This window comes from Pan troglodytes, chromosome 1, assembly GCF_028858775.2.
Source record: "Pan troglodytes isolate AG18354 chromosome 1, NHGRI_mPanTro3-v2.0_pri, whole genome shotgun sequence".
Classification (NCBI taxonomy): Eukaryota; Metazoa; Chordata; class Mammalia; order Primates; family Hominidae; genus Pan; species Pan troglodytes.
The window spans coordinates 99,480,695-99,503,044 of NC_072398.2; the positions used below are offsets into that span (position 1 = coordinate 99,480,695).

Sequence of the window (22,350 nt, forward strand, 5' to 3'; positions counted from 1 at the left end):
TGCTCAGACACACGGTCCCTTCTAACCTTCCCCAAAGGTTCTGCCGTAGGTTAGTGCACTGTGGGGGTTTCCTTCTCTTGTCCTGACTGCGTCACAGGGAGACACAGTAAACTCTGCTCTCTCACCACAGCTACTGGGTGCAGTTGGTAAGGGGATTTAAAAAGTGAAACTGTAACACATACCAAATCTTGCCAAGAAGGAAGCCAGATGCTACTGTGGCTCCAATTCCAGCCAAGGTTGCTTCGGTCACAATGAAGAGCACTATTATATCATCATGGTGCACCATAAACCTGGGGTTGCCAGTGGACTGCTTTTAATATTTTTGATGCAAAAATATCCATGATATTTTCCTGTTTTGTTCTTGGATAGCTACAAGTTCTTGCGTTTTTTCTCTTTCATGTCCTTTTTCTATTTCTTCCCATTCAAATACATGACAAAAACAATTCTCATCTCTCAGGATCCAGCCTTTGCCTCTGCACAAGTCTCCTGGGAGGTGTCATTGTCCCTGCTGTTTCCCTCTTCATGTCTCCTTTGGTCCCTGCCCCTTTCCTGATCTTGCCCACTGACCCCAAAAGACGTAAGAAAAATGTTCAAAATCATTACTCATTAGGGAAACACAAATTAAAACTTCAGTGATGAGCTACCTTTATGCATTGCTATGGTCTGAATGTTTGTGTGTCTGCGTCCCCTCACCAAATTTATTTGTTGAACTCCTAATCCCCAAGTTGGTGGTAATAGGAGGTTTAGGCCCTCGGAAGCTGATCAGATCATGAGGACTTAGATCTCAGTTCTGTTGAGAGCCAGGAGCTGCAGCAGCACAGATGGTGCACTCTAGGCCTCTTTGTGGCCTACCCCATGGGACATTGCACACTTGGAAATCAATTGACCAGAATAAAGCCTTTAAAAAAAGAACTTCCCCCTTTGAAAAATCCTTTCATTTATTTTCCAGTCTCAGAATCCTTCAAAGGGCTAAAAGCTTAAAGATGACAAAGTGTGAAAACGAAGGCCCATCAAATGAAAAAAGCAATGGTTATTTATTCTGACGCAAGGGTGTCAGCCACCGGCATCAGCCAAGGGCACTTGCATTTTGACAGAGCTTAGAAGGCAGGTAGAGGAGTGGGACAGCTTTATAGCTGAGGAAAGGGAAGGCTTCAGGTGTGCCCTGATTGGAGACTGCTGGTGTGGGGAAGCTGCCTGTGGGCTAACTAGAAGGGGTACATCCAGTGTGCTTGGTTAGGGGTGCATATTTGGCTTTCCCTGGTTGGTCCTAAGTTGCAAGTGGGAACATAAATTAGGGAAAGTGTCAGTTACTAACCAAGCTCTTGCCATTTGGAGCCGATTGTTATGGATGTTATTGTTTGTTACTACAGATAACTGCCTGGCTCCCTGTGAGTCTGACTTATATAATAGCAGGCTGGCTTCCCCGGTTGTTTATTCGTAGATAAGGAAGTTGATTTCTTGGGCAGGTGGCCCCAGGTTGTGGATCAGAGTTATATTTTTACGTATAGTCCGGCCATTGTTCGATTGTATATTCTGTCTCTCAAATGTATTATTAATTCAACAAGTCCTAATTGAGCGCCCTGGGCGTTTCAGCTTCCCTGGGGCCCAAGTCGCTCTAACAGGAGTCGCGATCCCGGCATCTCCGGAAGCGCCGGCTTCTGAGGCAGGTGAGGGGGCAAGGCGGGGTGCGGGGCGTTTCGGAATCACTCAATGCACAGGTTTCAAACTTGACAAACAAGTAGATTCGTCGCTCTGACTGCTCCGGCTTTCCGAGGCTTTGGAGATTACCCAGTCATTTCGCAAAAGGCGGATGGTGCTAGCTAGTGTTTAGTGACATCTTACCCTCTTTTAGAACGAAATTAGGAGTTCAGCCATGTCTCTGTGGCGCAATCGGCTAGCGCGTTTGGCTGTTAGCCGAAAGGTTGGTGGTTCGAACCTACCCAGAGGTGTCGCTGATCTTTTATAACTCCCACGGTGGTCTGCTCCCTTGAAGACTACATGCCTCACTTCCCCTCCTGTCAACTAGTGGCTGCTTCTCATCCTCCAAGAAGGTCTCTGCTGGAAAGAAATGTAGTTGGAAGGTACAGAAGTTCCTTGGACCAGGGAACAAGAGAAACTTTGTGTGATCTGTTCCCGGGTTCTGGGTGAAATCTTGCTTCTCTTTGTGCCTTTGGGCTATTGACAAGCTATTTGTACCTCAATATTTTTTCAACTGTAATATGAGGATGGTAATAATACCGCATTTGCAGGATGTGCCTAGATTTAATAATTGCTCGATCAATAATGTTATCAGTAGACTCAAGATTGTTATTATCCTCTGCATTATTTTTGATGAAGGCATTTCTTCTTTTGTTTATTCCATCATCTAACCCTTTACATGTTGTTTTTTAAGTTAAGTTTGTTCCATGATTTTACGATTACACATAATGCTGCAGTCATCATTCTTGTACAAATATCTTTTGCTATTTGTACACGGATTTCTATAGGGTAGAGTTCTGGAAGCACAACTGCTGTATCATAGTGGTTACAGTACACATTTTTTATTTTAATTAATAAGCCCTGTAAATTTGCCTTCCATAGAAGTGGTACCAATTTATACTCCAATTTGTTTTTTCAATTCAGAGAGTCCTTTTCTTCATACTCTTGCTAGCACAATAAACTTTCTATACATCTGTCTGATAAATAGAGGGGCCGAGAGCTGTGGCTCACACCTGTAATCCCAGCACTTTGGAAGGCCAAGGTGGGCGGATCACCTGAGGTCAGAAGTTCGAGACCTGCCTGGCCAAAATAGCGAAGCCCCATCTCTACTAAAAACACAGAAATTACCACAGGTGGTGGCCTGTGCCTGTAATCTTAGCTACTCGGGAGGCTGAAGCACAAGAATCACTTGAACCTGGGAAGCAGGGTTGCAGTGAGCCAAGATCACGCCACTGTACTCCAGCCTGGGCCACAGAGCGAGACTCCATCTCACACACACATACATACAAAATAGAATAAAAAATAAAGGGAGTGTTGCCCTCCTGACTTAACTAAGGGGAGTACAACAGATGACATGGCGCACATTGAGCAGTAGAGTATCTCCTCATCTCTTCAGCTAAACTTCCAAGATATTTTGTATAGCTATAATTTGTTTCTGTGGTGACCAGGTCTGGAGAAGACCAGGCTAGAGTCACCTCTTTAATAGCTTTGTGCCAAGCAGCTTACACAAAGGAGGAAAAACGTTATTGGTTTCTGATATTTATTACTCCACTCTTTCCTCTATAAATGGCAAGGGTGAATTAGTATGCTATCTGTATTAGTCAAGGTTCTCCAGAGAAACAGAATCATCCATCTATCATCTATTTTTATTGATTTATTTTAAGGAATTAGCTCACATGATTGTGAAAGTTCAAGGCAGGCAGGCTGGAGACCCAGGGAAGAGTTGTTATTTGAGTCCTAAGATATTCTGTTGGTAGAATTTCCTCTTCTTCCAGGAAGGTCAATCTCATTCCATTCAGGCCTTCAACTGATTGGATGAGGTCCACCCACATGACATGGGGCAACCTGCTCTACTCAAAGTCTACTAATGCAAATGTTACTCTCATCCAAAATACCCTTTCTCAGAAACCTCCAGAATTATATTTGACCACATACCTGGGCACTGTGGTCTAGCCAAGTTAACACATAAAATTAACCATCACACTGTCTCTATATTATTCCTTGACAGTTTTTCTTTTTTCTTGCTATGTCCACAAAGATTTGCCCACCTGAGACATATAATCTTAGCTAATAGAATCCTGCACCTTATGGGCATCCCATGCGGACCTGTAATCTCAGAGCTATTGGCATATGTTCCCTCAGTTCATCTGTTGAATCTCATGAGCAGAAATTGAGCTATTTGGCTTTTAGACACTAAATGTAATTCTTAGACAAGTATTTTTTCTCTGTCTCATTTGTACATTGTCAACTATTTTTTTCCATGATCCACATGGAATTCTGTTTTTGATTTTATGAAATGAACATCTGGGGATAGTGGTTAACAGGGATACATTATCTGTTAGGTGGTAGATGACAGCTTATCTAGTCTGTGAGTCTTTTTGGACTGGCTATTTGTTTGTCCTGAGGTTCTTAGTATTTCCTAGTATTTGAGTCTGCAGTGTTGAGAAGTGGTTCAAATCTTATATATATAATACTAGATAAAATCTTACGGGTCCAACAAATGTCAATATCTGCAAAAGTGGAATATCTTTTGATCTACTATTGATTCACATTTGATCCACAAGGATGATCTCCATACACAATGATTTTCCCTTAGGAACTCTGACTTCAATATGTCGCTCTAGCTAAAGGGATCTTGGAACAGAAAGAAAACTGAATTTCTGGCATCCAATATTCTACTTTCTTAGACTAAAGTTCCTAAACGCTATACCCATTAATTTCCCATTCTTCCCTCCCTAGCCCCTGGCACAACCACCATTATTTCCTGTCTCTATGAATTTGACTACTCTAGGTACTTCATATAAGCAGAATTATATAGTATTTTTCCTTTTGTGACTGGTTTATTTCACTTTGCATAATGTCCTCATGTTCATCCATGTTGTAGCATGTGTCAGAATTTCTTTTCCTTTTTAAGGCTGAATAATATTCCATTGCATGTATTTGCCACATTTTGTTTATTCATTTACCTGTTGTTGGACACTTGGGTTGTTTCCCTTCTTTAGCTATTGTAATACTGCTATTGATGTAGGTGCACAAATATCTCTTTGAATCCTTGCTTTCAGTTCTTTTGAGTATATATCCAGAAGTAAATTTGTTGGATCATGTGATAATTATTTTTAATATTTTGAGGAACCACCATATGGGTTTCCACAGTGGCTGTACCATTATATTAGGTTGGTGCAAAAGTAATTGCGATTTTTGGCATTAAAAGTAATGACAAAAACCGCAGTTACTTTTGCACCAACCTAATACATTCCAAACAACAGTGCACAGGGGTTTCAATTTTTCCACATCATCACCAACACTGATAATTTTCTTTCCTTCTTTTTAAAATAATAGCCATCTTGTAGGCCTTACTTTTAATTTCCATTTTGTCCTCGAAATCTTGGAGATTGAGCAAGAAGGAGGGAATGCGCATCTTAGTGAGATCTTCTTAGTTACCACCAAGCCTAATGGCTCAGAGCAAGGGTCTGGATGAGTCCTGGCTCTCACTCTCATAGAGATGATGGGACCTTGGAAAGGTAAGCTCAGCCTTTCAGTGCAATGTTCTCATCTGCAACAAGGGGTTGTAATAATCAACACTATCGGCTGCGCGGGGTGGCTCAGCCTGGAATTCCAGCACTTTGGGAGGCCAAGGTAGGTGGATCACCTGAGATCGGGAGTTTGAGACCAGCCTGACTGACATGGTGAAACCACCCTGCCTCTACTAAAAATGCAATAATTAGCTGGGCATGGTTGTGGGGCCTGTGATCCAGCTGTTCAGGAGGCTGAGGCAGGAGAATTGCTTGAACCTGGGAGGCAGAGGTTGCAGTGAGCTGAGATCACACCACTGCACTCCAGCCTGGATGACAGAGAGAGACTCCATCTCAAACAACAACAACAACAACAACAACAACAACCACCAAACAAAAAAATCAACACTATCTTGTAGGGTCGTTATGTGGACTAAATAAGTTACTACACAGTAAAGCACTTAGAAACCATGCCAGTCACATAATAATGCTCTTGAAACAGTTATTATTATTATTACTATTATTATTATGTCTTTGTTTTCATTTCTAACTCTACCAGTGAGAAATTTTAACATTCCCTAAAATAAATTAGAAATATTCAATGGTTTTTTTGACCTCTTCTCCCCATATTAGTGGCCAGGTGTCTGAAAAACTGGTTACTTGAAGTGTCTACTCAAAGTACAGACGTAGAATCCTACAGCAGGATTCTATCCTCCGACAGGATCTCTGTTAGTGCACCAGAGGACTGGATCCAACCTGATCAAATTCTTGGACCTTGGACAGGCCTGATTGTTTAGGTCATGGTAGACAATCTTTGGCACATGATTCTAGCAAGAGCCTTTAATACCCATTCAGACTTACGCAAGGATTACAAGAAAAATGCAAGTATATACCTACCAATGGCCTCTTCTCTTTTTTTTTTGTTTTCTTCAGAAATCAAGGTAGGAAAATTTGATTTACCTGGAATTTGTAGAAGATTTCCTCTTTCAGTTACGATGGAGTTTTGTGGCAAACCAGCACTCCCTTCGAAAAGAAGCAGATAAAATCTGGTTTAAAGGAATTCTGTTTGAAGTCTTTGAAAAGCTAGGACCCACAGGGCCAGCTACAGAAAGCAGGTGGAGAGAGAGAGAGAGAAAGAAGATCATTGGAATGAAACAACTTTTCCCCCCTCAGGGTATTTGCTAGTTCTTGGCAAGGGACAAGAGGCTGAGAAGCTGGGAAGAGGGCAGTGGTTAAAAACCAGAGAAAACAGCAGCACTTTAAGTAACCTCATGGGGGTGGGGAGTGGGTCGACATGTGGAGCTGTCCAGGTATTTTGACTTGAAAAGCCAAGATTCTAGAATGAATTGAGATATGAACTGAACACTTGGTAAAGGTTTTCCCCTCAAGGCATTTGTGAATTCAGCTCTGTGCTGGTGAGAGGCTAGCAGAGAGTGGCTGAAAGCAGTTTTCATTGGGAAGGATGCAAAGGAGACAGAAATCAAAATTCACTACCCTCCAAAAAAATGGCGCCTCTCAAATTGGGAGTCCTAGAGGTCTATAGCCTAGGAATGTGGGCAAACCAGATATAGACTGAACCTTCCCATGAGTGCAAGCAAAGGTGGGTGGAATGGGAGTTTGGAAGGTTAAAATCGACCTCATATTAAATGAAACCCCTACACATTGCTACTGCAAGGGAAAGGAAGCAAGTATCGCATTGGGATATATTATTTATTATGTATTAAAAGGTAATACAACATGAGGCTAAATTTATTAGTCAGACTTAAATGATTATTCTCCAGTTTTAGTCACTATACTCTTGAAAGAATGTAGGAAGTGAAAACCTGGAGAGTTCCTAAAAACGAAGAGTAAGAATCACTAGAAGTTAAAAAAAAATTCATTTAGGAAAATCCGCAAGAATTGTTTTTACTGAAATTGTCTTCAAGAAAATAAAAGCTGCTGAGAAAATGTTTTGATGTTTTCAAGGAGAGGTATACTTAGGTTATTTTGCTGTGGTTAGAAATTGGTTGACAACATAAGCAAAAGGGTAAAAAAGCTGGCTATTGAGGGGGTGGCCTCCCCTGTTATAGAGACCTCCAGGGTGAAATACGCAGCCTTGCATTGAGTGTGGCTATCAGAAGGCAGGGCTTCCTTGGGTTCTGTAGCTACTTCCACATTCTAATTCTGTGATTGTGACTCAAGAGCTGGCACCCTGAGTCTTCCCCATAGCACTATTGTTGATGTCCCAGTGACATGGGATTTGAGCTCTGGCATCTCAAAATGTGTTCCTGCCTTCATGACTCTCAAAACTTGTGGAAGCAAAATGCTTCCTGACCTCTGAAGGGACATTCCCTGGGAACTTCATAAGAACATTATCTCAGCTATAAGAAACAAAAATACTCATCTCTTAGCTTAGTTTAAACCCCATTTGTTTTCATTCATTTATTGCCTGTTTTTTCTTCTAAACACCTGTGGGACCTCCCCTTCCTTCTCATAACAGCACCCACCCCGACCCCACCCCAGCACTTGCTGCATCTTTCTTTTACCCAGTGGATTGTTGGGTCCTCATGGCTGAGGAAGTTGTAGGCTTCACTCTACTTCCTGGTAGGCTCTGCTCTTGAGATTCTATCGTCCTACAGGATCTCCACTAATAATCTAACCTCTGTAAGCCATAATTTTGTTTCAATTGCTTTAGGTAGTTTTGGAGAAAAGCCTGGCCATTGTGAAGACATAGACATCTTTCTTCTCTGTCCTTCCTTTCAAAGACGGCTGTAAGAGAGCTCTTCATGAGAAAATGTCCCAGCAGAAGGCTGGGATGCATCAGCCCTCAGAGAAGAAGGGACCTGCTGAGAAGGGAGTGAATGAGCAGAAGCCTCGGGTTGAGGAAGAATTCTCTGTATCCTGCAGTGGGCAAGAGACTTCCCACTATCAGCATTAAGTCATTGCTCGTCAGAGTAGCTTTCAGGGCCTGCAGCCAGCCTCCATACCTTAATTGTAGGGCTTTCTCTTAACACCTTCCTGGAAATTTCTTCAGAGAAAAATCTATAAAAGTTTTATTAGTAATGACTTTATATTAGTCAGAGAAATTTGGTTTTATTCTAACTAACATTGCATGTATTCACCAAATATATGGCCTTTGTGGTTACCTGAGCTGGAAATCTTCCAGTCATGTGAGTGGTCTCTCTTCTGGATCCCCAGGAACATGTAGGAATCTCCTGTTTCTTCATATGTTACTCTGGTGAATGCTGAACTGTCCCAGTTCCCGAGGAGGTAGATTTATACAGAGGCCCCTCCATTCTACTCCATCCTCTATGGAAACTCAGGTCCCTGGCTTCTGGAATGGCAGTTTTGATAAGCTGAATTTTAAAAATAAGCTTGCAGAATTGTCAAATAGTGACCTGTTGGCTAAATTTGTCAGTTTGTTTTTAATGGCCATTTTCCTATAGCTTTTTGGAAGCATTTAAATAATATGGGGTTAATCCATTATGCATTTGCCTGTGAGCACCAGTTACTGAAATACTAAGTTACTGAAATCACTAATTTGCCTAAGTGGTTGGTGCACAGCTTTGGAAGTGATTCAAATCCTGCTTCATGCTCCATTAGGTCACTGCCCAATATATTCCACTTAAATTTCACTGACCCAGAGAATAATGTTAGTTAGGGCTAAAATAACGCTAGGCCAGACGCAGTGGCTCACGCCTGTAATCTCAGCACTTTGGGAGGCTGAGGTGGGCAGATCACTTGAGGTCAGGAATTGGAGACAGCCTGGCCAACATGGTGAAACCCCGTCTCTACTAAAAATACAAAAATTAGCTGGGCATGGTGGTGGGCACCTGTAATCCCAGCTACTTGGGAGGCTGAGGCAGGAGAATTGCTTGAACCCAGGAGGTGGAGATTGCAGTGAGCCAAGATAGCGCCACTGCACTTCAGCCTGGATGACAGAGCAAGATTCCATCTCAGACAAAACAAAACAAAACAAAACACCCAAAAAACTCTAGAGTCAGTTAGTCTCATTACCTCATTTTAGAACTGAGAACACTTAGGCCCTAAGAGATAGTCATTTGATCAAAGTTGCATAATAGCCTCTGGCAGAGATAACATTAGAATCCTGTGCTCTCGATTCACAAAGGCTACACTACACCCACTTCATCAAATATATTTTTAAAAACTATACTTCTGTGATCATTCTTTTTTTTAATGGACTTTTTAAGAGCAGCTTTAAGTTCACAGCAAAATTGAGTGGAAAGTAACAGAGAGTTCCCATATGCCCCCTACCCCTGCACGGACACAGCCTCCCTCACTATCAACATCTTGCCCCCGAGTGATAACATTTGGTACAACTGATGAACCTACATTGATTCATCATCACCCAAAGTCCACAGTTTACAGTGGGGTTCATTCTTGGTGGTGTATATTCTATAGGTTTTGACACAAGTATAAATGTATAATGGCATGTATCCACCATTGTAATAAAGAATGACTATTCCCTGCCCTAAAAATTCTCTGTGCTCTGCCTATTCATTCTCCTTTCCCTCCTAACACCTGGCAACCACTGATCTTTTTACTGTCTCCACTGTTTTACCTATTCCATAGTGTCATATAGTCAGAGTCATACAGTATGTAGCTTTTTTAGGTTGGCTTCTTTCACTTACACACTTAAGGTTCTTTCATGTCTTTTCATGGCTTCATAACTCATTTCTTTTTAGTACCAAATAATATTCCATTGACTGCATGTACCAAAATTTATCCATTCACCTACTGAAGGACATCTTGGTTGCTTCCAAGTTTTTGCAGTTATGAATAGAGCTGCTATAAACATCATGTGCAGGTTTTTGTGTGAACTTAAGTTTTCAGCTCGCTTGGGAAAATACTGAGGAGCAGATGGTTAGGTCATTTGGTAAGAGTATGTTTAGTTTCACAAGAAAATGACAAACTGTCTTCCAAAGTGGCTGTACTATTTTGCATTCCCACCGGCAAAGAATGAGAATATCTGTTGTTCCACATCCTTACCAGCATTTGGTGTTATCAGTGTTCTGGATTTTGCCATTCTAATAGGTGTAGAGTGGTATCTTGTTGTTTTAATTTGCAATTCCCTAATGACATATGATGTTGAGCATCTTTTCATATTCTTATTTGCCATCATCTTTGGTGAGGTGTCTGTTCAGGGTTTTTTGCCCATTTTTTATTGTGTGGTTCATTTTCTTATTGTTGAGTTTAAGAGTTCTTTGTGTATTTGGTTTAATAGTCCTTTACCAGATATGTCTTTTGCAAATATTTTCTCCCAGTGTGTTGTCTTCTCATTCTCTTGATGTGCCTTTTGCAGAGCAGAAGTTTTTAATTTTAATGAAGTCCAGATTATCAATTATTTCTTGTGTGGATCATGCCTTTTGTGTTATATCTGAAAAGTAATCATATAGCTGGGCTCGGTGGCTCACACCTGTAATCCCAGCACTTTGGAAGGCTGAGGCAAGAGGATCACTTGAGCCCAAGAGTTTGGCTGCAGTGAGCCATAATCACACCATGATCACGCCCAAGGAATGCTTCAGTGAGCCATGATCATGCCCTCCAACAAATAAATAAAATAATTAATTTATTTAGAGACTCTGTCTCTAAATTAAAATTGGTATTGCATTGAATCTTTAGATCAATAAATAAAATAAATAAAAAGCCATCACCAAACCCAAGGTCATCTAGATTTTCAGCTGTTGTTATCTTTTAGGGTTTTTTTTTTTTTTTATCATTTTATGTTTTACATTTAGGCCTATGATCCATTTTGAGTAAGTTTTCATGAAGAATGTGAAGTCTGTGTCTAGATTCACTTTTTTTGCATGTGGATGTCTCGCTGTTCCAGCACCATTTTTTGAAAATACTATCTTTTCTCCATTGTATTGCCCTTGTCCCTTTGTCAAAGATCAATCTGCTATATTTTGGAGTCTTCTGGAATCTCTATTCTGTTCCGCTGACTTATTTGTCTATTCTTTCACAAATCTTATACTGTCCTGATTACTGTAGCTTTACAGTAAGTCTTGAAGTCAGGTCATATCAGCCCTCTGTTCCTTTTCAATATTGTGTTGGCCATTCTGGGTCTTTTGCCTCTCTATGTACACCTTAGCATCTATTAGTTGATATTCACAAAATTTATTTGCTGAGATTTTGATTGGTATTGCATTGAATCTTTAGATCAAGTTGGGAAGAACTGACATCTTGACAATATTTAGTCTTCCTGTCCATGAACACAGAATATCTCTCTGTGTATTTAGTGCTTCTTTGATCTCTCTCAACAGAGTTTTGCAGTTTTCCTCATACAGATCTTGTACATGTTTTGTTAGATTTTACCTTGACATAATCACTTACTAGTTCCAGGAGATTTTTGTTGTCAATTCTTTCAGATTTTCTTTTCTTTTCTTTTTGTTTTTGAGATGGAGTCTCACTGTGTCGCCCAGGTTGGAGTGTAGTGGCTCAATCTCGGCTCACTGCAAGCTCCGCCTCCTGGGTTCAAGCCATTCTCCTGCCTCAGCCTCCTGAGTAGCCTGGCTACTATTTTGTTTTTTTAGTAGAGACGGGGTTTCGCCGTGTTAGCCAGGATGGTCTCGATCTCCTGACCTCATGATCCGCCCACCTCGACCTCCCTAAGTGCTGGAGTTACGGGCATGAGCCACCGCACCTGGCCTTTTTTTTTTTTTTTTTTGAGTCAGTGTCTCACTTTGTCACTCAGGGTGGAGTGCAGAGTGGCACGATGTCATCTCACTGCAACCTTTGCTTCCCGGATTCAAGCAATTCTCCTTCCTCAGCCTCCCAAGTAGCTGGATTACAAGTGCATGCCACCATGCCCGGCTAATTTTTGTATTTTTTGTAAAGACAGGGTTTCACCATGTTGGAGATTTTCTATAATACAATAACTGCATCATGTGTGTACAAAGACAGTTTTAGTTCATCTTTTCTAATCTGTATACCGTTTATTTCCTTTGCTTATCTTACTGCATTAGCTAGGATTTCCAGTATGATGGTGAAAAGAAGTGATAAGCGGGGAAATTCTTGCCTTATTGTTGATGTTAGAAAGCTTCTAGTTTCTAGTATGACATTAGTGTAGAGTTTTTATAGATGTTCTTTATCAAGTTGAGGAAGGTCTCCTCTATTCCCACTTTGTTGAGAGTTTTTATGATGAATGAGTGTTGAATTTTGTCAAATGCTTTTTCTTCATCTATTAATATGATCAAGTGATTTTTCTTCTTTAGCAAGTGGCAGGGAAAATGACAATCTTAGAAGGGATCTTTCACATAAAGATTGTTTTCATTTCCTTCATTCCTTTTACCATATTCAGGACACTAAACATATGCTAGAATTCAGTGTGTGGCCTCCTTTGGTGATACTCTCAAGTTCCTTCTCCTAAATTGCTATAACCTATCAGTTATTCCTATCTACCTTTACTTCTTTTTTTCTACTTTAGGAAGTATCATTCCTTGATTCAGGATCAGGCTCAAGAGTTAACCCACCTACGGCAGAAGATGAAGCTTGGGAGAGTGGCCTCTGCTCTTCTCATCCAGCATGTCAAGAACACACTAAAGACCTTTGAGGAGCTACTCCAGAGCAATAACATTGACCACTATATGGAGCAGCACTACTGCGAGCAGCTGGCCAAAGGAAGCCAGCTGGCAGAGAGCCTTGCCAGAAAATTCAGCACAGGTAAGTTGGCCGCAGAGCTTAGGAAGATTTTCAGTCTCTCCCAAGGTCCTAAGTTCACAGGATCCCACCCCCATTCACATGTCACTTTTCAACCTGGTGTCCTGCTTTGTAATCACCACCTTAAGACCATGACAGAGTCAGGACTGGCTGGAGAGGAGCTCCAAGAAGAAGGGTTGAGGATGCCATGATGATCACCAGCACCTCCATCCCTCATGGAATATGACTGTTAGGGCAGGAGGCATCCCCAGGGATGATGGTATTCATCTGAAACTAATTGGCAGAAAGACAGAAGGAACAGGGGCAGCTGGTTTTTGTGAAGGGCCCTGAACTGGGAATCCAAAAACCCTACCTCTAGCTTATATGTGTTCCTCACCAGCTCTGGACAGGTTAATATTTATTTTGATTTCTGTTTCTCTACCTAAAAAATTAAGTCAAATAATTCCAGCCCTTGAATGTTGCATGATTTTTCTAGGGATTAAATAAGTAACATTAATCGGCGCACTTCAAAAAAATGATAAAGAATCATGCTGACTTTGGCATGGTTCAGGCACTGTGTGTACTAGTACACGGTGGTGAGATAATTAGCTGTTTCAGGAGCATTTTACATGAAATTCCTCCTTGAGAACCCAAGGGCCCATAGTAGCAGAAGGCTTGAGTTCACTGTGCTGTCTCCTGATGGTAGGTGGGACACGGATGTCTATCATCTCCTTGGAGAAGGGAGGAAGTTCTGCATGAAAGCTATGGTGGAACACACAGCCATGGGTTTGGGTGCTGGCCTTGTGCCAGGACTTGGAGGCTTTGGCTGGAGTGGATATGTGTTCCATGATATGTGGGAAGAAAGACATTTTTAGCTTTTTGCTGTGACTCAGGGCAAAGCAAGTGGAGATGATGACCTTCATGGTGGGCTCAGGAAAGCCTGCCAGGCAAGCTCTCTAAAGACTCAACCCAAGATCTGAGAAAATTCAGAGTATCCTGGAATCAAGGCAAGCATCAGGTAGTCAAGTCTCTGGTCCCAGATAGACCTCCATGTTTGTTTGCAGTCTGGGAAATGAGACCTGCTTAAAGCATGACTGGCCTTTTTGAATTTTGTTCTCAGATGACTGTACAAGTAAGAAGAATCAAGTAGGACAGGTGTCTTCGACTCTCAGGTAACTCCAAATTTTCAGGGGCTGTCGAAGATGTAATCTGGTGAAGGATCCAGAAGGAAGAGCCAGAAGCTCAAAGAAACAGGAGCATACATGGCCAGTAAAAAACAAATAGCTTATTTATCCATTAAACCATTATGTATCCTTAGCGATAAGGCAGTCTCATTTTTAAAATTTTTTAAAAAATATATTATTCTTTTATTTTCACCAATTAATTCACCAATTTAGTAAGATAGAGCTGCTCTAACCTATCTGGGTCTTAGGAGTCTTCTGAACCTCCAGGGATCACCTCTGGTTTCCCTTATTTAAAGACCAGAGTAAGATTATATCTGATTTCTTCAAGGGTGATCCAAGGAGTGCTGGAAGATGTAAAACAGCTACAAATTTTCCTTGCAAACAAAAGTTTATACTGTGTCTCTATACTTAGGGAAGGAGATCTAGAAACTGCAAGACACCAGTGAGGCTACATTGCCTGGGGAATCTGTTTTAAATGGCCTATGGCAAATACTATTTTAAAAATTATGTTCACAGAATGAGTTGAATTCTTTTTTTTTTTACATTTTTAAAATTTTATTTTTGAGATGAGGTCTTGCTCTGTTGCCCAGGCTGGAATGCAGTGGCACGATCACTGCTCACTGCATCCTTGACCTCCTGGGCTCAAGTGATCCTCCTCAGCCTCCTAAATAGTTGGGACTACAGGTGCACACCACCACACCCAGCTCATTTTTTATTTTTATTTTTTGTAGACAGAGGGTCTCACTATGTTTCTCAGTTTGGTCTTGAATTCCTGGACTCAAGCAATTCTCCTGCCTTGGCCTCCCAAATTGCTGGGATTACAGGCATGTACCGCCATGCCCATACCTGGAGTTGAACTCTTATGGGTCTTTGGGTGTTTTGTGAAGGAATCATGAGTGTTATTTAAGGGGCCCATTATGGCTTCGTTTTTCCTCAGGATGTTTGTAGCCAATGCACCGGACAACTGTTGCTCTCTCTGTCCCCGCCTTCCCTCCATACTCTATCCTGAAACAGAAATGATTTGTTTGGCTTCTCCTCTGAAGGAATGATCCTCTTGACCTCCCCTTTACATCTCCTGTGAGCCTCCAGATTAGTACAGCTGTGGCATTAGGTGACCTTTATTTTTTCTTCTTTCTTACCCCACTAGTATCTTGAGGAAGATGCATAATATGAGTAAAGTGACAGAAGTCCTAGAGACCAAGTGGGATGCCCGGTCCCAGACTCAGCCCCAGATCTGGTGCAGCAACCACACCCAGTCTACCCCACATCACTCCCTGAGCAGCACGTCTCCACAGCTTGACAAGGAGGAAGTGCATCCTTCAGTGACTGTAGTCAGTGAGTAGCCACATGGCTCCAGTTTTTGGGGGCTCATGCATTGTCTAGGCCAAGAGGTGGCATCTTTGCAGCCGGGCCCTGTAGATCCACCGTGATGTTCCTGGTCGGGCACAGCTCCAGGACTCAGTGCTGAGCATAAGCCCCAAGGTTTTCAGGTAGCTTTTCTCCATTCCCAGTCTCACACGTCATCAGTCACTAGATCCCCTCTGGCACATACATGGTGTTGGTCTTGGGGGGCATGGGTTGGGAAGGGGAGAAAGGGGGCAAATAGTTCCTCTTCACTGCACACAATTATGTCATCTTTCAAACTAGGGACGTGAGTGTTGCTAACATTGTGCACTTAATCCTGGAATCCCTGGGGTAAAGAGCCATAGTTCCTATTTTTTGTTCATCACTAAATCATCTTTATCATTTATGCATTTACAGATCCCATCCATCATCCTAATAAGTTTGCTGTAACACCCTCTAAACCATCAGTGAATGGGGCCATGCTGTGAGGTTCAAGCTGAGTCTATCACCAACCAGCGTGTCCCTCCTGAGAATTTCCCTGAGAGGGTCCTTGGGATAGCCTTGATAGAGACGGGAAGAGGAGATTAAGTTTTAAACCAGACTTTCATTTTTCTCCTGCTCAGTTTTCTCTTTAATTTTCCTCTTGAGAAAAGTGTTTGAAGTTTTAGGCCAGTATGAATCATATCCTAATGTGGACAATACCAAGAAATTATTTTTAGTCCCTGGCTGTATCTGGTGTTTTTTTCTAAATTGGCAATTTTAAGTAATGAGTGAGCCATAATGGTTTTTAGTTGTTGTTGTTGTTTTTGAGACGGAGTTTTGCTGTTGTCGCCCAGACTAGAGTGCAGTGGCACAATCTCAGCTTACTGCAACCTCTGCCTCCCGGGTTCAAGTGATTCTCCTACCTCAGCCTCCCAAGTAGCTGGGATTACAGGTGCTTGCCACCACGCCAGGCTAATTTTTATATTTTTAGTAGAGATGGGGTTTGACCGTGTTGGCCAGGCTGGTCTCAAACTCCTGACCTCAGGTGATCCAACTGCCTCAGCCTCCCAAAGTGCTGGGCTTACAGGCATGAGCCACCATGCCCGGCCCATAATGGGTTTTGATCTGGTACTATTCCTGTTTCTCATTTCACAATGAGGAGCAAAGCGGCAAAATGTTTCCTCTAAGATTATAGCAGCCAAGGAAAGACAGGAACTTCTCATTGATTGAGCACCTATTATGCTCACAATATTGACCACTATACATATATTTCCTCATTTAATTGACACAGTGATCCCCTCAAATAGGTAGTGGTTTTCTGCTTTTATAGTGGAGGACACTGAAGCTCAGCAAAGTTAAGGAACTTACTGAAGACAAAGCAGCTTGGGGTAACATACACTTTGAGTCTACCTGACTCAAAGCTCAGGTTCTGAGCATTTCACTCTGCAGTCTGAGAAGTCAGGGGCTGCATACAAAGGGTGCTCACTCCTTCTCAGCACCTCTTTTGCTAGGCTTCTGGAGCCAGGGTTTTTCTCATTCCACTTTTTCTGCTCTGTGCACCCAGCAGAGTTCTGGCCTCTGAAGATGGGACAAGACCTTACACATATTACACTTCTATCTAAGAATTTGTAAATAGATGAGCTGCCCTTGATATGTACATCACCTATTCCAAGGGGCCAATGGGACTTTTACGTGCATCCTTGATTCAGTTGCCCAGAGGCACTTGTTTCAACCTCAGCACTGCCCCAAGAGATGGCAGAAGGGCAAGCCCATGCTTCCCTTACCTGCAATCCCTGCCACTGCCTGCAGTGAGGTGTGGCCTCTGGAATGATGCTTCTGGAGAGCACCGGCTTTACTTTTTGCCACAACTATCTTTCCTGAGGGAGATCGAAGCCCTTCTCTTTCCCACTTGAAGTCACTGTCCTTTCACAGGGGCAACTGTTTATCACCACTTCCTCTTTGGTTTTTGAACCAAAATTTCTAGAACAGTCAACCTGTAGTGCACTGGCATGACAGCTACATTGTGAGGCCAAATTTCCTTCAGAAAAGTCTAGTCTCTGTTGCTTTCCATCTGCAGTGTAGGGCATGTTCCCCGTGTGGTATGGCCAGGGAACGTTAAAACACTGATCACTGTTACTGATAAAACTTAGAACTTCCTATGGCCATGGTTGAGAGTAAACTGATTTTCTGAGATAAAGGAGGTTTGAAAGGGGGTGGTAATCACATTTTGATTGAGTTCCTACTTTAAGTCAGGCATTTATTAAAGACTTAACATAGTTGTCGTTACTCTTTATCTCACAGTGATTCTAATTAGTATCTGATATTTTATAAATTGGAGAAGGAGAGACCTACTGGATACTGATTTAAATATACAGTTCCTAAAAGAACGTGATGTTGTTGAGGGCAAACAGAAACCTCACTCCCACCTGCTCAGAGGAGAAACTTGTCTATTCTTTAGCCCTTGATAATAATCCTTGAAAGGGAAAGACTCTAAAACTTTTCTCTGAATTACGGCCCTGCCACCCCAGCTGGGTTTTTCTCTCAAAGGGAGACAGTAATGAAGGGCCCAGAGGATCTGGCCATGTTCTCATGGCATCATTGAGCTGTAAGATGCCATGTATTTTGTGATTCTACAATCCTCTATGCAAGAGTACACTAGCTATTCTATGGACAGGAGCCAGACAATGTGAGCTGTACATAAGAATTATTTTTGCAGTGTCAAAAGCCATTCTAGGTGGAATCCAAATCACCACTTGCCTTAGACAGACACCCCCTCAGCTTCACTGCAGGTCCAGAGTCAGCCGAGGCCACAGAGAGAACCACCAGGAGTGGAAGCAACACTCTCTAGGTTCTCTGCACATTGTCCAGAAGTGGAGGCCATTTTCTCCTCCTCCTCCAACAGCCTCAGTGTAGAAAAATCCCAGGAAGGAGTAGCTGGTGTGTTTCTGGCAAGGGCATAGAATGTTGAATAAATAGTCACCTGTTTACAGACCAACAAAATGCTTCACCCCTCACTGTCTGAACTCCTAGGATTGGCTGTGAGTCCTGCTATTAGGAGAAACATTTCTGAAGTACCTCCCCAGGATCATTCCAGCATTGGGAATCATAAAGGGAGCTAGGAGAGGGGCCCCATATTTTTCCTGTGTGTGCGCTGCTCAGGTATTACAACTAACACTACTGCTTATGTCATAGGCTGAGAAATGCCAGTTACTTTAGGGTGAAATGGGGAGTCCTTGGGAAATGAGTCTGATGACATCTGCCTTAGTCTTCATTCCGTGGATTGGTTTATTAGCTTTCGAGGGCTTCCAAAACAAAAAAACACAAACCGGGCGTCTTAAAACAGAAATGTATTCTCTCACAGTTCTGGAGATGAAGACGTCTAAAATCAGGGAGTCAGCAGGGCCATGCTCCCTCTGAAGACTCCAGGGAAGGATCCTTCCTTGCCTCTTCCTAGCTTCTGGTGGTTTCTGGGTTGTAGACACATCACCCCAATCTCTGCCTCTCTTGTTACATGGTGTCCTTCTCTGTGTGTCTCTTTATCTCTGTGTCTCCTCTCCTCTCATAAGGACATCAGTCATGTTGGATTTAAGACATACCCCCAATTCAGTATCATCTCATCTTAACTTATTATATCTACAAAAACCCCATTTACAAATAAGATCACATTCTGAAGTTCCAAGTGAACTGAATGAATTTTTGGAGGACACTATTCAACTCACTATAATTACCTTTAAAACACTCATGTATGACTTCCCTGTTGGTTTCTCACTCACATTCCTTTCTGGACAGATGCCAGCCCTGCCATTTCTGCTGATTCAGCTGCTTTGCCCAGCAACCAAGGAACCAGGTCTGCCCAGCCCTTCCATCCTTCGAGCGGCACTGGCCCAGCAGAGCAGGACACTAGAACACGGTAGCAGTGGCCCATGGGAAGAGATGAGGCCTCAAAAAATGAATGCATCTGGAGACCTAGCCTCCTTCTCCTCTTTGTACCAACCCAACTCCGAAACCTCTGGTAAAACACAAAGGAGCACTTAGTGAAATCGAGCCCATTGATAGGAATGACACATTCCTTTCCTGGCCAGAGGATTTTTTGGTTCCTCTGTTAGAACCTGGTTCATAAAAAATGATAGGACAATATGTAGATCAGCCAGACAGTGAGAACCAGCTCAGTGCTTGTTCTTTGTAAGTGCCTTCTCCTAGCCACCCTACCTAGGAACTCACTCTGGGCAGGAGAGTAGGAGAAGTCAGGGACATTCTGAGGTGCTCTACAAGGAGGATAAGTTACCTCACACTTAAATGTTGCCTTCTTTCTGTGCTACAACCTTCTTAGGCCTAGATTAAGACTGTCCTGGAATGCTAAGCTCAGATTTCCATGGGGAAGGTCTTCCTTAGGTCAGGAGCTACTGTCGGATGGGAAACTATTTCTACAGAGTCACCCACCCCTACACACTCTTTCCACTCTTTCACACACATCTTTCACACACACTGTGCATACAACCACGTGCCAATCCTGCCCCCATAAACATTGCTTTTGGATTTGGAGCCAAACATCCTGGCACCCGGCAGCTAGGAGTGCAGCTATTTAGAGGAATGGCTTGAAGCAGCTCCATTTCTGTGTCCCAGGTAGTGTAACAATAAGACATTTTAAATTCTCAGAGAAAAACCTGACCCTACGCAAAATCTCCCAGTGGGTGAAGCCTATTCTCAGCCTCCTCTCTCTGTGCATCTTTTTCCTTCCTTGGAGATTGTTCCCTTCTCTCCCGTTCCCCCCCTTCAGATCCTGATACCTTCCCAAGCTCTTCCATGTTCCTCTTTGCCAAAACTGGTTAAAGGAGAACATTCACTATCACTCATTATTCACAGCCTGGTTTAATTTCATATGCACTTACCTTGGTCTTTCTGTCTGTGAGTGAGTGAAATCTCAAAGGCTGTTGAGTCGGGATCATCATCGGGGAGAGGGATGAGGTAGAGAGGGAGATTCTCTGGATTGTTTTCCATACCAAGGAGGTAGACAGCCTTTCCCATTACTAGGCCAGTTCTGCCTAGAGGCCTTTAGCAGTTTCTCACCCTGTGTCCATCTCCCTTAGATGTACTTGGTGGTCTCTGTCTGGGAGGAGGCCTGTGGTGTTTCCTTACAGGGGGCCACCCTGTGATTGAAAGCCCAGGACTTTTAAGTAAAGTTGCCTGGTGCTTCCTGAATGCCCAGGAGAGAGGAAGAAGCTGACAGAAGGATAGAGATAGGTAGGGATCTTGCAGAGAGATGCCACGCAGGCCCCACAGCTGCCCAGGGATGATCAGGCTTCCCTACCTCCTACCTCTCCTATGTCTTGGTGGTTTGCAGTAGGGGCCAACCTGCTGGAAAAGAATCTTGCTGAGATACAGAACCTGCGCCAGCGCCTGGAGGAGTCCATCAGTCTCAATGACCGCCTGAGGGAGAGACTGGAGCATGTGCTTAGCAATGGTGACCAAGGAAAAGGTAGAAAGGCAGAAATTTTATGTTTCTGTCCACGTCTAGGGAGTCTCAAAAGGGCACATAGCTTCTTGGGGCAGAGTTTTACCGGTTTAAAGCACATTGGTGTGCATGATTTCACTTGTTCCTTACAATTAGCCCAGATAGGGAAGCAGAAGGGTACTATTGCTCCCACTGAGTGGTTTGACCCAAGCAGGGATAGGTCTAATTCTCAGGACTATCTGAAGTGATGTCATTCTTATATGTCCTTATACTGCCTGGTGCTGTTCTTGGGCTTGTGGCCTGACTGGCGAGTGGTAGCACCAAGGTTTCCATGGTGCCCACTTCAGCAGAATGAGAGCAACGTTCCACCTTTATGCCATTACTACATGCCTTTGATATCACCTGCCTCTTCTCTTGTGCTAATGACCCTTATTTCCACACTCTTCACCCTGGATGCTCTCACTTGGAGACCAGTTCTTCCCCATCCCTTCTTCTCTCGTATTAAAGCCAGAAGAATGATGACCTACAACATCATAACTGAAGCCAATTAGTGGGAAAGACCCTGATCCATACCTGAAGCCACTGCACATGAGAGTGTGTGGCCTACTCTGGTGTGCCCAGCAAAACCTGAGCCTGAGCCATATTGCACTGCTATCCCAGTGCATGAGGACCGCAGGTTTTCAGATTAGCTGAGACTAAAACTTTAATGGGTGCAGGAAAGTACATCTTTGAAAGTATCTGTTACCTAAAGGTATGACTTGTCTGGGTTGTTTTTATTCCCTGTGAAGTATCTACCTCCATCTTCCATGGGTAGGACCTGTAGTCCACACCCTAGTTGTGCAACAGGAAAAGGGCTCAGGGAAGCAAACTGGAGTTTTCAGGCTTCCAGAAGGAAAAAATCAAAGCTGAAGTCACTTCCATATTTCTTCCTTTCTGCAGCAATGCCCAGTTGTAGAAGCAAAGAGAAGTAGGCAGCACAAAAGTTGACCAGATCCACACAGCCTAAAACTATAATAGCTTATTCCCAATCTAGATAAGGCTGCTTCTTAAAAGATCCCACCTACATGTTCGCAGACTCCTGGCTCCAGGAGTAAATATCTCTGGAAAATCTACATGTCATGTTTAAGTTCCTTTCCCAATCTTTGCAGATAATCAGAGAGTCACTAGCTGTCAACTAGAAAGCTTGGTGTCTCTCTTCCTGTCTTTCCCACTTTCACCTGGGTATGGAATAGGAGAGAAGAAATGTAAGTTTTTGTTTGGTACAATCAATGAATTTCCTAAATCCCTCCAGACTTCATTGCAGCCCTGTCTCTCCCTCCCTAGGTACTGCACAGTCCACTGTAGCCCCTCATTCATATACTCAGAGTCACTCTTCTGGCTGTGGCGAGGACATCCTGTGACATGATGCCTAGAGAGTCTGGAAGAATGTTCTCCAGAACTTTTCCAGCCCTATCCAACAGAATTCTTGGGTGGGAACTTGGAGGCACTGGATATTATCTTTAAATGAAGAGATCAAATTAATAAATTATTTTTAAAATTA

At 42.8% G+C, this 22,350-nt stretch overlaps 1 protein-coding gene across 7 annotated transcripts in view; it reads left to right on the plus strand.

Annotated features, from left to right (window-relative positions):
- Positions 1–22,350, plus strand: part of LOC749061 (neuroblastoma breakpoint family member 6-like protein) — a 28,997-nt gene extending 6,647 nt beyond the window's left edge. For 2 of the 7 annotated variants that reach the window (XM_063797711.1, XM_016926021.3), the window contains 5 exons: positions 12,637–12,872; positions 13,969–14,020; positions 15,180–15,367; positions 19,148–19,370; positions 22,134–22,350. In XM_063797711.1, the coding sequence (XP_063653781.1) occupies positions 12,695–12,872; positions 13,969–14,020; positions 15,180–15,367; positions 19,148–19,272 (543 nt within the window). In that variant the 5' untranslated portion in view covers positions 12,637–12,694 and the 3' untranslated portion in view covers positions 19,273–19,370; positions 22,134–22,350. Of the gene's footprint in view, positions 1–7,884; positions 8,086–12,636; positions 12,873–13,968; positions 14,021–15,179; positions 15,368–19,147; positions 19,371–22,133 lie in introns of all 7 variants that reach the window. The other 5 variants (XM_063797717.1, XM_054686357.1, XM_063797709.1 and 2 more) reach the window with 4 other exon arrangements.